The 16994-nt window shown below is 40.9% G+C and overlaps 1 protein-coding gene across 1 annotated transcript; it reads left to right on the forward strand.

Moving 5' to 3' along the window:
* Positions 1-15819: 15819 nt before the first annotated feature.
* cmlc1 (cardiac myosin light chain-1) lies at positions 15820-16784 on the forward strand. Its single transcript, XM_047568915.1, has one exon. The coding sequence runs from the start codon at positions 15918-15920 to the stop codon at positions 16524-16526; it is 609 nt and encodes a 202-aa protein (XP_047424871.1). The 5' UTR covers positions 15820-15917; the 3' UTR covers positions 16527-16784.
* The last annotated feature ends 210 nt before the right edge of the window (positions 16785-16994 follow it).

The raw sequence follows: 16994 nt of genomic DNA on the forward strand, positions 1-16994 counted from the left end.
CAGCACCTCTTTTCATATCTTTTTTTTGTAATAGGGCAAATAAAATTGCGCTTGAACTGGATATTAAGGGCTGTTGTCACAGTTGTCCTGCAAAACTATTTCTTCCGGGCGTATTATTAAAAATATTTACTGTAGGTGCTTGGCCGCGGTGTTTATTTGTCGATATAAATTCCGGCGTTCTTTAAATGCTGTCGCCGCTGAGGTGCGCGAGTATTTCACAGCGAAAGCGCGAGGCCCACAGAGCGTCGGCAAAGAGGGAATGCCGGGTGTGTGCGCTGCTATGTGTCCATAAAAGTGTGTGCTGGAAAGAGTAGTGTTTGTGTTTTGCAGCAGGGCACAGCATGGTCATATTGTGTTAATGGCGCCGACTGTTACTGTGGGAGTCCGCAGCAGAATCTTAAAATTACCAGAGCTCCTGAAGGTGCCAAAGGAGCCAGACCACCCGTTTTATAGCATGTTATCTCAGGGGAGGCTACAGTTTTTATCCCCAGGGATTATAAATAGGGGCTCATAGAGTTGCATCTTCCAGTACTGTGGAGTGTCTTCAGCCCATTTTAGACAAGCTGTATTATTTTATGCATAAGGTGTGGATTCCAGACCTTGCCAAAGATTGGGATATCTCCCCTACAGGGGCGCACCTGTTCATCTGAATTTTTATTTATTTATTTATTTTTTCAGAAAGAATTATTAAATTACGCGCTGCCTCCCAGTCAGTGTGAGACCAAGATTGAGTGCACCCCATGCTTCCCCGCTTTCTTTCCTGTCACTCTTAATAGTTATTGCTACAAATTTGACACCCCGAAGGACGCGGCCAAGTTCTTTCACAAAGAGGTTCCCTTCCAGCTAGACAAGGCTGCCTCTGCAGACCTCATCAAGCACAATAAGGAGCATATAAACCATTTCCCAAAGGTTAAAAGAGACGACATGGCACTTTTATCACATGCGTTTTGGGCTTTATATATAGAGAAAAGGAAAGTCTCGAGGGAATAGTAATGTCTTTTTGGTGTTTCAAGTGAGAGCAACAAAGGGAAAAAGGAAAGTCTTAGAGAATAGCGTGTGACCTGTCGGTAAATACCGAGTATGTGCGTGCATATTTCATGTTGCAGTTATTTTATGTTGGAAACATGTCTGTTCTCGGCGTTAGAGCAAATGTGTACAGCGCCCTTTCATTTATGTACCACCTGTGTAATCATCTGTAAATACCTGCATTTTCTTCTCCCCGTGCAAATGGAAATCGCTTTAATCTATTAACCAGTTCCAATGTGTGCCAACCTAACGACATGTTAACGACAGTATTTTGTTAATCATTTGAATTATTGCCCAACAAAAATGTCTCCCTTATGACTTCAAAATACTGTGGTGTGTTATTAGTGGGGGCCTTTGGGTCCTATGGGCTGAGGGGAGGGGCCTCTCATGGCTAAGTAACACCCACACGAATGCCAGTCCAAAAGTTTCACAGCAGAACATTATATTGTCACAAGATGGTCAATTGTATTTACTTCTCCCGTCAGTGGTTTTAATGTTGTGGCAGATCGGTGTAGTCCCTGGTAACTTTGAAAAGACACTTGGTTAACACTGACACAGGCAGACTTTTACATAGCCAGAGCATGAGCTTGTAACAGTATTTAACTTAAAAGTTTCTTAGCTTAAAAATGTATATTTAGTTGTTTAGACCATTGACTGTATATAATATGGACGACGTGTCCACAGTTTCTTGCTTTGGCCAAACTGAAGCTATTTTCCAGGGGACACGGGTGGCGCTCTCTTGTGGGTGTGAGTCTATGCAGTGCAGTCCGAGAGTGCTACTTCCCCCAGCTGTGAAGAAATGTTGGGTTATACATTACACTTTTTTTTTTTCTCACAGCCCCACAAGACTGATTTATATGATGGTTGTCACTGAAACTGGTACTCATCAAGATGTCACGTCCTGTTTTACAGCATCAAATAACTAACTAAAATGAAACTTGAAAAAATGGCACTTGCGTATGCATCAGCATTATATACTGCAGCCAGTCACCAGGGGGAGCTCTGCTTGCTTTGGCTTCACTTGAGCAGAGGTTTGGTTTAGACCGTAGCTTTGCTGTGCGTGCATCTAGTATTCTTTTAGGCTAATTAAAGCTCATTTCTTTCTTAGTTGTTGAGAGGGGTTACAAAAGCTTGCTGTTGACACTGGAAAAGGGAATAACCATAAACTCAGTGTTACCCTGTTAAAGAGGAAGGTGCCAGACATCATTGTGGAAAGAAAGTCCCATTCAGAGAAAAATGGACTTATATTTTCAGAACGGCCAGAAATGAGGCTAAATAAATTATGTGCTGTCGTAGCTCCAGGTCTGCTGTAATAAGATGTCACTGTTGTGTTTACAAGATGTTTATTCCTCACAGCTCAGTTGCGTCACAACTTACCTTTCAGAGCAGCCCTCGAAAAGGGGCAATTTTGTGGATTTATTTATTTACTGAAACACAACAAAATAATTTTTAAGTTGCCACTTAACAAACCTATTAAAATATAATGGATAATATATATTTTAAAATGAAATATCTGAGATTGTATATGTGTGTATTTTTGGCACACTTGCATTTTTCATCATAGGCCTCTCATCCCAATAGGTTTTTCTGTTTTCAAATTAATAAAAGAGCGTGTAATCTGTTCACACTCGAGGTGAAAGAAAACGTCGCTGTTTTGGTCTTACCTCCTGTTCAACTATTGCGCTTTTCCATGTGTTTTCTCTCCGTTTGTGAGCGTATATGTATGTGAGTGTGGCGCTCGTTACCTCCTCGGGGCCCCGCTGATTGCTCATCAGCCTACACACCAATATTCCATCTACTCCTCAGCCGAGCAGCATTTCAACCCCGGGCATTCGTTCCATTCCTCGCCACATTGTTACTCCAGTCAGCCGGCGCGGTGCTCGTGCTCTTTGGCCTCCTTGGTTTAGTCAGCCTCTTTGAGGCTTTGTGTGTTTGCCAAACTGGCTCCTTACCAGCCTCTCAGCCATCTAGCACTGTATTTTTTTCCCATTACCTCTGGAAATGCTCAAAACCTAAATATCACAATAAAAAAAGAAAACCGGTAATAGCGACGCCTGCATTTCAAAAAACTCATATCACTAAAACACTTTTACGCTCTCTTGAGGTGGTTTTTCAGACATACAGACACAAAGGTGTATCGCAAAATTGCAATGAAAGACTTTTTTTTCCCATCACCGCCGCCACCAGAGATGACGCAGGGGATCATGTGAGCAGTTCATTTTGACATTTAAGAGAATTTTGGGATATCATGAGACTTTACGAGAGTTACAGCTCATTTGCAGAACATTTAAACCTTTAAATGGCGCAGTTCTACTTGATTGAAATTTAAGAATTAAGAATGATTGCTTTATGGAAATGCAGCTTGTGCCAGTGTCCTGTTCCTTACTGACTTTACTTAAAGCCACTGAAAGGAGCTAAAAAACTGCACTTTTAAACTAAATGACTGAATACACGTACTATACAATCACAGCACATCCCATTCCAGATATTACTTCGTATCCAACCATGCTGCATTGAAGAGCTGCTCTGTATTTCGCACCCATCGTCTATGTCTTTATTTATGCACTCATTACATTTTGATGCAGTGGCCCCAGCTGTTAATCATGCGTACCATTTAGTTCAATAAAAATCTTCCACTCCAGGCGAGTGACGTAGCGCGAGCACCTGCCAGAAACGAAATGCGCTGTCAGCAGGAAGCGCAACACAACTGTCTTTCCGATCTGTTTTGTTCTGCCTCTCCGTTTTATCTGACTTTTATATCTCCTGCTAAATCCGTCTCGCACGTGTGCCGAGATAATGCTGATTCTTGGTAACTGAAGCAACTTGTCAAACTTTTTTAAAATAGAATTGAACAGTAAGTATTGAACACATTAGCCATCCAGGTTTAATATATTTCACAATGTTTTTTTTTCTTCCTGTGCATAAGACTAAAAGGTTCCATAGGTGCCCCTTTAATCTCTGTGCAACAAAAGGTTACACCAACCGCTTCCTCACATAAATGTAAATGTGATGATTACCAAATTACATGCAGGAAAGGGTCTCCGAGCACGGTGGTTGGTGCTTGCGCTGTGGATCATGTGCAGTGTACCCGCTGAAGTGTCATATTTGCCCAAAAATTATCTTAACGCTATTCTGATCACACTAAAAAATGAAAAAGACAACAACGCGCAGCAGCAGCAGCACATAACTGCAAAAGGCAAACAGTTTAAGCATGGCTGCATAGTCAAACATTTGATTTGGGTCTCTAACTTCTATAATGAATTTCTCAGCTTGGCTTTCGTTTTGTAAATATTCCAGCGGTTGTTGCTCTGACACCGTGTCTATGCAGGAGGCTTAGCATGAGCAGAACATTAGCATAGCAGCAGCATCAGCAGCTCCAGGGGCCGTGTCCGTGTCTACGCAGGGAGCGTTCAAGCGGCACAGTGCTGCACAGTGGGTCACCTGTCTTCCGGATTTGCTGCACGCAAAATGCAGGGAAACAGACTTAAAAAATGTTTCACCTCGACTGTAGACAGATTAATTTAATAAAAGAGGAGCATATCTGCTCATTCAGGCGGTCGTGATGCACACAGCTGAACCCAGAAGCTGGTTATCTTATGTAAATGAGCTTGGGAATGCAACAAAAACAGTGACCTCCAAACCCAGTACTCCAGTTTTTTGGCAAATCTCCATACTAAATAGGATCATTTAAAGAAGTCGGGGCCTATCGCAAAATGCATCTGCTTCCCTGAGAGGTCCTTCCAGAATAAGAGCAGTCCAGCTCAGTTTATTATCCTACTCTAATGTGCACATATTTTTTTCTTTTATGAATGGATGTGACTTACAAAACTCACTTGTTTATATTTTCTTCAATTTACACGGTGCCCTATAAGAAAGCAGCACAAGCACCATATGTATCCTGGAAAAAGCTAGTCAGGGGGCATGCCCCAGCCACATTTCTTGATCTTTGTAAAGATGTAATTTAGACTGTTCAGGTTTTGCCAAAGAAATCTGAGTCTGAGAATGAGTTTTCTTCCGGTGGGCTCGGAGTGGTGCCAGTGTGAGCGTGGAGCACAGGAAATGTAGATGAGGAAGCGCATTAATTTGTAATGACTGAGATTCTGGCCCAATGTGACACCGGCGGATTAACCCACCATCCAAAGCTGATTCTGCATTCCGACCGAAATCATTGCAATCCTTTGGCACAGACGAGCCAATTCCTTTTAAGTCTCTGATAATTAGAGTGTTTTATCTTTGTGACATTTGTGATGACAGTCTACTTCTTTTTAAAGGCCAGGTGGACTGATTCGTTTCCCTTACACCTATAGCTTGCAATGCAATTAAAGGTCGTTCAGATGGGTTATGTATGAAAGAGAATCATAATCACAGACAAAGAAAAATTATCTTATATCCTGTCAATTTGATTTGGTAAACATTTGTATTCAAGATGCTCAAAAATATGAACCCATCACTTACTCACTTCTCTGTACTGTATAGAGGGGCCAATACATATTCTGGCTGTCACATGTGACTCGTAATGGAGTACCACTTTGTATTATTTATTAAATTACAGGTGTGATACAGCTTGCAAATACAGCAGTTTCGGACACAAGATTCTGGAATGGATGAACACATAAATACACCAGCCGGTTTCAGCCAGAACAGCCTGTTTTTTTGTTGTTTTTGTTGTTTTTTTTTTCTCGGTTTTAACAACCTAACAAGCACAAGGGGAATAAAGCTCCAGCTTTCTGTTTGACATGCTCTGCTAATGCAACACTATCAAAGGCTCTATACACTCCCGACACATCAGATCCAGTCACTTGTGGGTCTCAGCTGCAGTCACATAAATGCTGCCCCGGTTTGCCTCCTTTTGCTTGTTGACACCTGAACGACAGAGAGTCGGTAACTAAGGTCGAGTGACCACTTTTCAGGTACCACTTTTTGGAAGACGCCTCAAATGTCACCTGTCACAGATGTTTCTTTGTATCTTGAATCTTCCTGTTTTGTCTGTGTGGGGTTTCTACCGTTTAGGACACTGCCCCAAGTAACACAGGTTAAGCAGTTTCGAAAATGGGAGCATTAAACACAAGTAAAGCAATGTGGGAATGTTACTGCAGTATACTGTATATTCACCTTCCAAGGACACTTAACACCTCCCTCAATCTTCACTTTCTAACCAATAACCTTGTCTTATTGCGTCATTGTTCTTGTTGGGTGCGGAGAAACACCCCATAGCATGATGCTGCAACCACCGTGCCTTACTGTGGAGATGGTATTAGTCAGATAACAAGAGGCGCTATATATTCTCCAAGTGTAATGTTTGGACTCTGCCCAAGAGTCCAGTTTTTGTCTCATCAGACAAAAGAGCAATTTTTCTTTGGGGTGTCAGGGTTTTTGACATTCACTTTCAATAAATGTTCTTTTCCATAACAGACGAGGTACAGATCATCTGAATTCATTATAAAGCAAATGGAAAGCCACAACAAAAGAAACACAAGTTTTTATCATTACTTTTAATTAAATTCTAAAAAAATAAAAGTAATCACTTTGTCGCTATGGGTTATTGAGTGTAGAACATTTGGGAAACATTTTTCTTCACTTATTTAAAAATAAGTGAAAAAATAAAAATAAATCTACAATTTTTTTTTTAGTCAAAAAAAAAAAACCTCAGATATTATTTGTGTTTGATTGGATTTTGAATCTTCTTATTTTGTCTCTGTGGCCTTTCTACCTTTTTGTATACTGGCATTGGAATTGGGTCTTAGAACAGATTAAGTAGTTTAGAAACAGCATTAAGCAAAATTTGAGCAGAATGGGAAGTGGATGAATGTCACTCTAGTGAAGCAAAACTGTACACTATTGATTTTTTCACCTTTCAAACACAATTAATACCCCCATCAGTCTTCCCTTCAAAACCTATAACCTAGTCTCATTGTGTCATTGCTTCTTGATGCTGCCACCACCGTGCTTCGCTGACATTAGTCAGACCAGGTGACATTTTTCCTTGTGGTCTCAGGGTTTGTGACAATCAAAAATAATCAAAGCTGATGTGTTTTTGCTGTGGCTTTCTATATGCCTCGTCTACCATGGAAAAGAATATTTATTGTCTTACTCATAAAATACTCATGTTATTCATACTATAGACTACTAAAGGGGTTCCTTTTTATCAATAAGTAAACGTGTAGCCTACTTGAGGACTCACTTTCAGTGTTTTTGTGTTTTAGAAATAAACTATACTAGAGTATATATCGGCTAAATGGGCAGCGTAATAAAAGTGTCAGTCCTCTTATCATTTTATTGAAATCTGCCACAGTCCAGTAAGCATTCTCACCACCAGAACAGCGCGAGTGTCCTCCATCCTGCTCCGTGGTCACATCTACAGCTGAAAAGAGTCAGTGGCCCTCTTGGATGAAGCCCAAGATTTTTCAAAGACCAGCCTGTGTGCAGAGTTGCTTTGTCTGTTGCCCAGCAACTGTCCTCATCTCACAGCATAGATGGTGGTGGTTTGAGAAGATCGAGTACGTCCAACTGAGGAAAGAAAAGCCATTCTTCTTGCCTTCCACAAGAAAATATCCACACTTCAAGAGCAAGATACTGAATGCAGCACATAGACCACAGAAAAATACAATTTGGTAGCAAAGCAGTTTTATGTTGAGAAAACTGGCTTGTATAAAACCACACCTATCGCAGCAAGTATGTCAACGTAATGGCACGCAGGTCGGAAAGGTCTAGGTTATCTCACTGTTGACCCACTTGTAGTGAAACATCTGGAGTGCTACTGGAATGTGACTTGTGAGCTGAAAGAATTCAGATAAAATTGATACACAGGGGCGCAGGGTCAGCGCAGAGTCGTGGGTTGGCTCTGAAATCTTCAAATAACTAAATTAACATAGCGTTCTGTGTCTATTCATGAGTTGCAGTTTTGTTCTTCTCCTTTCCCTCCTCTAACTTAGTGCTAGAAGAGAAGAGCTTCTAGATACAATTACAGTACACACTGATCAGACATAACATTATGACTACCTTCCTAATATCATGTGTATCTGTGTGTCTCTTGCGCCTCCAAAACAGTTGTGACTGAATGGACATGGACCTTCTGAGGGTGTCCTGTGGTGTTTGGCAACAGAATGTTGGGCTTTGAGTCCTGTGGGTTGAGGTGAGGGGTTTGTGTGGATCAGGTTTGCTCCAGGCTTCGAATGCCAGATCCAAAAGTTTCCCAGCAGAACACTGGTTTGTCACAAGATGGTCAGTGTTGTTTATTTCCTCCTGTCAGTGGTTTTAATCTTGTGGCAGATCGGAAAGTAGAAATATTTTATATTTTTGTCTGGAGAAAAAAAAAATGCCTTAAATGGTTGTCCAGTCAGTTGGCTGTCAGATGGATGACAAATTAATCAACCAATTGTTTCAGCCATGCTGGTATATATGCAGTTGTGTAGCTCAGTCTGATGTTATTTTGAAGTGCACTTGTGCGGCTCTGTCATCTATCAACGGCAGCACTTGCTGATTGGAATCCATGGCACGGAGTGAGTCAGGGGAGTTTTTACGGGGCTGGGTTCAAATTATAGATCTGTGGCTGCAGGTGACTTCAGCATTTCAAGATCGCCTCTAGCATATTTACCGGGGACAAGAGACATTTTAATATCAGAATGTGCTTTTAATTAAGAATTTATCACAATCAGCTGTGCTGCATCTAGACAGGGTCAACTCTATTTCTGTTTTTTGGGCACTTCCTGTTTTACTTTGAATGACACTAAACTCTCCATGTGTCTTCACTTCCCCCTTGTGGTTGCCGCCCCTGCTCGTTAGCCCCGCCCTGATGTATCTCACCTGTGTCTCATTGTTCCACTTGCATTTAGCCTACGAGTTCCCATCATGCATGACAGAAGCTCCCCGGCCTGTTTCATTCATGCCTGGTAATTTTGATCTGCTCCTTGCATTTTTCTTATTTTTGGACTTTGTACTTTCACCTGCTTTGACAGGCAAAGACTTCCTAACCGCCACCTGTGCCTTGGGTCGCGCAATTAAGTCCTCCTCACTCGCGATGCGTACGGGCATTCCAAAATGAAATACTGGCGTTGACAATTTCACTGACTGCTTAAAAAAAACTTTACTAAAAGATGGCACGTGAGTGTTCGGTCCTGCACTTTGAAGCATGAAAGGTGGTCACTGGAAACTGGGCAAAAACACTATATGGGGAAGGGGGTATATGGGGGTACCCCTGTTTTGCGTTTCCAGAATGCGCTTTACAACACGTTGATTCCCACGCAGCTATGTTCTGGGGGGAAAAAAAAGAAAAAGCCAGGCACGATGAGCAGTAAAAAATTCAGGGCTCTGCTGAAAGCCCCATAAGGCCGCTCCAGGTGCTGCCTATATGCTGTGGTGGCCATAGCATCTTGATTGTGTCGCGTCAATATTTCACCAGCTGTCAAACCGACTCTGTCAGTTACTGCAAGTGCTTTTTGGGGCGCTTTTTTTTTTTTTTTTGGCGGCGGCGCAGCTATCTGTATCATCGAACGCGCTTAGCTGTAGCAAATGTCATGGGGATTTATGCAAATCTGTAAATACATTCGGGTCTGCGCGATCATTTTTGTCTGAAAGCGTGTTTGTGAGGACGGGCATGGTTTTTTGCTTAGTGACAGGGAGTAGAGGAGTGAAGACAAACCAGAGGAGATGCAAAAAAAAAAAAAAAAGAAGGTTAAAAAGAAAAAAATTAGAACCCACATTTCTGTGTAAGATAGCGGAAGCACACCGAAGACATGTTTGGTCCACTTTTCTTGGGATTAAGGGTCTGAATTAAACATACGGGCATTCCAGCTGAGAAAAGCACCTGGTAAGCTTTGAGGCAAACACCTCATAAGCCTGTGTGCTGCTGGGATAAACAGGTACAAGCCATTCAGAGACACGGTCTAAACATGGCAGCAGAGGCACGTCAGAAATAGACCGGTCCAGCAGAAAGGGAGAGGATTCCGCCGTCAAGCCAAGTGCTCGGTGGAGAAGGGGAGGTGGTGGGTATGAATAGCTTGGAAACTTCCCTAATCTCCCCGTCAGAATTCCAAGCCGAGCTTGCGTCGAGGAAGCCTACGGCTCATTCCTAGTAAGGGGGGGATGTGCACTGTGATCCCCAAACTATTGTTTGGTGCAGACATGGATACCTTACAGATGCAAAAATAAACTAAGCATCATGTTGACATGAACAAAAATCATACTGAATTACCATATAAATGTCACCCGCTACAAAGAGGCTACAAAGGCACAAAATGTCCATTTAAAGTTGCTTTGTAACTGATATACATTCATATTATAGGAGTCTATGTTTTAGGTCAGCTCTCTGATGTCAAGAGACTTTCTTCACTGTTCCTTAACTGTGCCGTATTGTGGCACGTCTCATTGGGATGCCCGTAATATAACCCTGCTTGATTTTTGAACTGGACCGGTGTAGGTGATTGTCTCCTCAAAGAAAATACGGTACACTGATTGTCTGATTGGCATATGATAAAAGACCCTGAGCAGGAAATGTGCTCGTCTCTGATTCCAGGTTCAGTGTAGGTCAAGTTAGTCCTATTGTTATTACGAGTGCTGACATTCAATGATTGGCTTCACAGACGGTGTACTTTTTTTTTTTTTTAATGACAAAGGTCGCTTCTATATATAACTGTCCGAATGCAAGGCAAAATTCAGTTCTCTTAAGGACCCTTTCTGAGAGACGTGTTTGATCTGCTTTTATATATTCCATTTACTCAAAAGGGATAACCGAGACTTTATGTCCAGATTTGTTTTTTCAAATGCAAATTCTCACCTAAAATGTAATTTAGTCCGAATGCAGTTTTTGCCCAGTATTATTTTATGTCGTAATGTGAAAATGTGACCGGAATATCACAAATCAACTCCCCTCATTTTATATGCGGCGCCTCTTTATCATGTTGTAAACTTATTGTGTTTTGATTAATTTCAAATTGCTTGCTTTGCTTCAGTAGAGTGTGAAATGCACTTTCGCTTTTTGCAGGTTTTTCAATTTCTATCATTGTAAGCAGGGGGAGAGGACGAGGGTGGGTGACGAGAATGAACACATGGATGTCTCGTGTAATTAAGAAACTGAAGTATTAGAACAGGCAGTGCCTTCACCAGCTATAATTCATCAAACATGGTCTTAATTAAATTGTTTACACAGATGTCTGCAAGCCGGTTTCTGCAACAGTCATTCTATTATAACTACGCAATATTATTACTGGACTCATAAAGAAAAGTTTTGTGTAGCTGCTCAGTACACAATGACAAAAAAAAAAAAAAATAGAAATGAACTCCTAATAGCTAATTCAAACAAGTGCTCTTTGGAAGATGCTGTGAACGGGGTCTGGTTCTTTAGAGTGGCGGCTGCAGTAATGGGTGGACGTACTAATGTTTAGCCTTTGAATACCTCACTGTCAACAAATAATTAAAATATGCTGGGTGCCTGCGAGGTGTTTATAGGTCTTTATAGTGTGCTGAATCTGGGGATCTGTAGAATATATGCTAATATTTTAATGATGAAACACATTTGATGTGCCCTGCAAAGGACAAAAGCAACTGTCCAGGTTGGACACATGTGGGCAATAGAGTCACAGGCACTTTAGAGGAAAGATAAGACTCAGTCCTGCTTCCCTTTTTAGCAAGTTAACTAATCAGAGATCTTTAAAGTCTGAGTCACACCCTGCCAGGGCCACAGAAAGAATGTAGCTGCTGTCTCTATCACTCTCTTTTATTAGCCTGGACCAGACCAGTGGTCTGCCTGCTCTCATTCCCAGTGTTATCTCAGGGATTAAGGGCTTGCTGTCTCTGACCACCCTCTCTTCTTCTGGTGACACAGATATAAACAAACACTCGGAAGATCTCCGCGAAACGCAGGCATGCAAAGCACACTCTCGCCCACACATGGATTTGGAGGGAAGCCGTAAGTCGGTTGGGGTTAGAAGAGAATGGTTGACCTTAGGCAGGATTTTGTGGATATAGTTGGATTTTATTTGTACTTTTTTTTTTTTTTTTTTTTTTTCAATATGAGTATGTAAAGGAAAGGGAGCCTCTTTAAGGTTGAATTAATAGTTTTACTTGTTTGTCTTTTTACTTTTTATGTTTTTTTTTTTTTTTCAGAAGTACATCACATGCTTGTATTAATATTTTAGATTTACTAACTACAAATGGACTTGATGAATGTGAGACCAAAACATTAAGCGGAAATGGGCTTAACTATCCGGGTTCTATGGGTCTATAGGTGGTAATAGTTACTAGTATTGATCAGTCCAGCACTAAAGATAAAGTAAACCACACTAACCAACACTTAATGCTTAAGGAGACGCCTAAAAGGTTAAGTTAAGCCCTTTAGGACCAAACAGCTCTGCCAACTCCCTGAGCGCAAGTACTATCCCGACAACATAATTTCAGGGGGAATATTCTTCCATTTGCATTTACACCGCCATCAGGACCAACAACACACAGCAATATACAGCACAAACAAGTACGGAGATTGTATACAATCTCTATAAAGCCCTAGACTTCACTGGTCCATTCCTTTTGTGTTTCCTTCCACTGTTAGAGCTCCTGTCCGCAGCATTCATGTGTTTGAACAATCAGTGTAGACTTGCGTCACTCACTCTTGTGCTGAGAATCGTTCATTAGATCCTACTTACCTCAAACAATGTAAACTCTTCACAGAACCATGATTATTGTCGGTTCTTGCAATGCGAGCACACCAAAGGGCATACCGTCTCCAACAATTATATGAAAAAGCTTCCCGCAATCCGAAAGCCTCTATTGCAGGCCCGGGCGTACAAGCCCATATAGACTACTAAAGCATCCACGCTTAATGCTAGACTAGACTTGACATTTTTGACTGGATTTTCATGTTTGTGCGTGATGGCAATTCCATCCAAGTTTCTGACTGACATCTGGTCACTGCTCAGTTGTGCTATCAGCTCCATGAGTTTGTCCCCTGTATGAATTGCAGCACTGTAATATGGGTCTGAATACTTTTTATGCATTTTAACACTGGCCTCTCAATCTTTTGCCAACTGAGGAACGTGAGCAACAGTATTATTCAGATTATTCAGCGTCATTATCAGTCATGACTGGGAGAAGACTGTTCCATGTGACTGTATGTGAGGCAAAGCATAAAATAAAAATCACAAGAATCCAGTAACATACAACATATCAACGTTTAAGTAAAGTTAGGTGAAAGTCACTAATGGATTTTTGAAAGTCTGGGATAAAATAGTTTTGTTCATAATGTGCAGACAGCTGACAGCTCTTTAAAAATCATACGGACCAATAAAATTACCACTTTTTTTGAACCAGTCGATTACGGCTTTCAGCATTTTGAAATCAGTCATTGCAATAGCAGTGTACTGATTGAAGCCTTGTCTGAAAGACGTTTGATGGAAGAAAGACCAATAACGAGCCTGTCCCAACGCAACCCATCCAACATCATCGCACGGCAAAGCGACGGCTTGACAAAACGTCTGCGTAAGACCCAACATGCATTTGCTTGTTTGTCACAATCAAAACTGCACGAGGTCATTGGTTTCACATTAGTTAATCCGGCGTGGGCTTACGTTTGCTGGTGTTTTAAAGATGTCAGACAGCAGCAGCTGTAACCTTGAAGGAGAAGGGAGAGGATAATGAGGTTCTATCATGAAAAATATAATTTCAACCTTTCGGTGGTCGGTATGACAGAAATCATTACAAGTAAGTAGCCCATGCGAAGATGACTGCGAATGAGGTGAAACATTTCATCATTTATTTTTTAATAATGCAAGGGGAGAAATACCTGGAATCTTACATAAATTACTTTTGAGTACAGATTTTCTGCTTGGCCTCTCTTGCAGGTTTTGCTTGTTTGTTTCCATCGGGCACAAATGTGCACATACACACCAAAAGACGACAAATTAGCTGTCAGTTTTACTAGCCATGTGACCTCAGAAGCAAAGGGAAGGGAGATAACGATCTTAGGCTAAGGACAACTATACACAAACACACACACAGAGGCACACACACTTAAACTGCTCTGCTCAAGGACTTCAGCCTCTTGATTGACGGATCAAGGAGGACTGGCATGAAGACAGAGGAGGGTAAACGTGATTATTGCTTGACATTCGTTGGCTTTCTTAAAGTGAGTTGATAAACTGCGAGGCATGCATAAAATTAAAGTTGCCATAATTAACAGCGTGTCACACAACTGCACATCCTATATACTCTCTCCTGCATAAATGAAATGAATATTTTGTTGGTTTAATTTATCATTCATGGAGGGAATTGCAGACCAGTCATCCACATAAAACAAAGTGACACATTATGTATTTATAAACCAGACACATAATGGAATTGCCTTTCCTGCTTTCACCTTGTAACCCTGCAAGGTATATTATTGTACATGGGAATACAAATACAATGGACACTTTCAAAACACACAGGTAGTATGCCAAATATTTGAAAGGCCATTGTTTTTGGTCACGGTACTGTAATTATAAATTTGTCACGTACATAAGTGAATTGGGGAAAAATATATATGTATTCTGTTATATATATATATATATATATATATATATATATACATATATATACATATATATATATATATACATATATATACATACATATATATATATATATATATACATATATATACATATATATATATATATACATATATATACATATATATACATACATATATATATACAAGTTCATACACAAAAGCAGCTTCATGGTTTGGCTTAAGATGTAATGATAGATGACCGGCATTGCCATGGTTAAAGTATTGTATTTTAGGTTGTCGAATAGTGATGGTTGGGAGTCCAGTGTTTTGTCATCATCTGTTTTGTCCCATCTATCCAGCCCAAACTCCTCACAATGGGGACAACATTATAATAACTTCAACCACCAGAGCTCTGTCTGTTAAAGGTAAACTTCGGTTCTGTTGGGATATTTAATGAAACCACTGATGCTGTCTCACGTGGCTGAAAGACAATGACTTGTATTAAACTGCTTGACCTCTGGGGCCATTATTTATGGGGGGACTGTCGACTAATTAGGCACCTGCAGAGGACAACATATATATTGTCCTCCAAAAGACACTAGCACTGAATGTATCTTAAACATTTATGGGCTTAACTTGTTGACCTTTCTAGAGCATCAGCCATTAATAAGCATTAATTAAGAGTCCCTTCAGGATAGGAGTTCCTGGCAAGTTCCTAAATATTGTGAAACACTCTAAGCTACCCGGTGACCAGGAAGGGATATGGAAGTCATGATTTATCTAGGAAATGAAAATTGCAAATTATTGTGCACTGATATATTATCCAAACACATAACATAGAGAAACATCTCTTAAAAGTACAGTAAAGGGATCTGTTGCCATTGTCTTAAAATAGAATTTCATTGTCTTACTATAAAAACAATACATACAGTACCACGTCTGGAAGCTCCTCACATTGACAATGCACTATTTGTGAGTTTGCCATTCAGAGACAAGGAAAGGATTGTTCTAGAAAGTAGTGATTCCCAAGCATTTAGCAGGCTATTTTGGTCCTTCTCCCCCATGGGCTGATCACCGGCTCTGCTCTGATCCCTTTGTCCATCAGAGAGACAGAACATTTTCGGGGTAATGCAACTGGACCCTCACTAATGACAGTAAATAGCCCTGTCGGCTAGATGACAGCAGCTGAGAACAATACTTAATGTTGACATCACTTGCTATGCGTATCTATTTTGGGTTTCTTCCTTTTATAGTATGCTGTTTGAAATTGCTATCTGGTTCCCTAGACAAAGGCCATATAAAAGCTTTGTGAGTGGAGGTGGCCCCTTGTACTTGGGAATCACTTCCAGTCCATCCAGAGTATTGCTTGTTTCTCAGCAAGTAACAGCTCACCTCTGAATTCTGCTGCAACATGCCACCAAAGAAGATTGAACCAAAGAAACCCGAGCCCAAAAAGCCGGAGCCCAAGAAAGATGCAGCTCCAGCTGCCAAGCCAACTCCACCCCCTGAGCCGCTGCCTGAGCCACCAAAGGAGCCCGATTTTGACCCAAAAAGCATCACCCTTGAGTACACCGCTGACCAGATTGAGGAGTTCAAGGAGGCCTTCACCTTGTTTGATCGTACGCCAACTGGAGAAATGAAGATCACATATGCCCAGTGCGGGGATGTGATGCGAGCTCTGGGCCAGAACCCTACCAATGCAGATGTGCTGAAAGTCCTTGGAAAACCTCGACCAGAGGACATGAGCACCAAATTGGTGGACTTCGAGACCTTCCTGCCAATGCTGCAACACATCTCCCGTGCGAAAGATCAAGGCAACTTTGAGGATTTTGTTGAGGGGCTCAGGGTTTTTGACAAGGAAGGCAATGGCACCATCATGGGAGCGGAGCTGCGTCACGTGCTGGCAACCCTGGGAGAGAGGATGACAGAAGACGAGGTCGACAGACTGATGGCTGGACAGGAGGATGCCAATGGATGTATCAATTATGCCTCCTTTGTAAAGCACATTCTCTCTGGGTAAACAGGACATTCAATAGACATAAAGACTTAATTTTACATCAGTTTTCTTCATTTTCTGGAACCTTGCTGACATTTGTCCATTTAGTCTGACGTTATTTTGATGCAGTCCAAATGTGTTCAACATAAAGAGATGCTGGCTGCAAAACCCAATGATCACTTCTTTTTCATAAACATTATGAAATTTAATAAAATACCAGTGAGATAATATGAACATCTATTTAAAAAAACAAAGGTTTAATAAAGAACATATGATTACAAACTGTCTCAAAAATGTCATTTCAACATACTGAACATTTAAATTTGAAAATAATGTTTCACCTAGGACTGCTGACAAAAGTGATCTTTTTATATGAATTCAACTTTTCACATCAACTGTGTCAATGCAATTAGGCCAAAGTATTGTTGGAACTGGATTAAAAAAAAAAAAAAATAGGACTTGGCTCCTTCTAAAAAGATTTCATTCTATTCT

Source organism: Mugil cephalus, chromosome 19, assembly GCF_022458985.1.
Source record: "Mugil cephalus isolate CIBA_MC_2020 chromosome 19, CIBA_Mcephalus_1.1, whole genome shotgun sequence".
Classification (NCBI taxonomy): domain Eukaryota; kingdom Metazoa; phylum Chordata; class Actinopteri; order Mugiliformes; family Mugilidae; genus Mugil; species Mugil cephalus.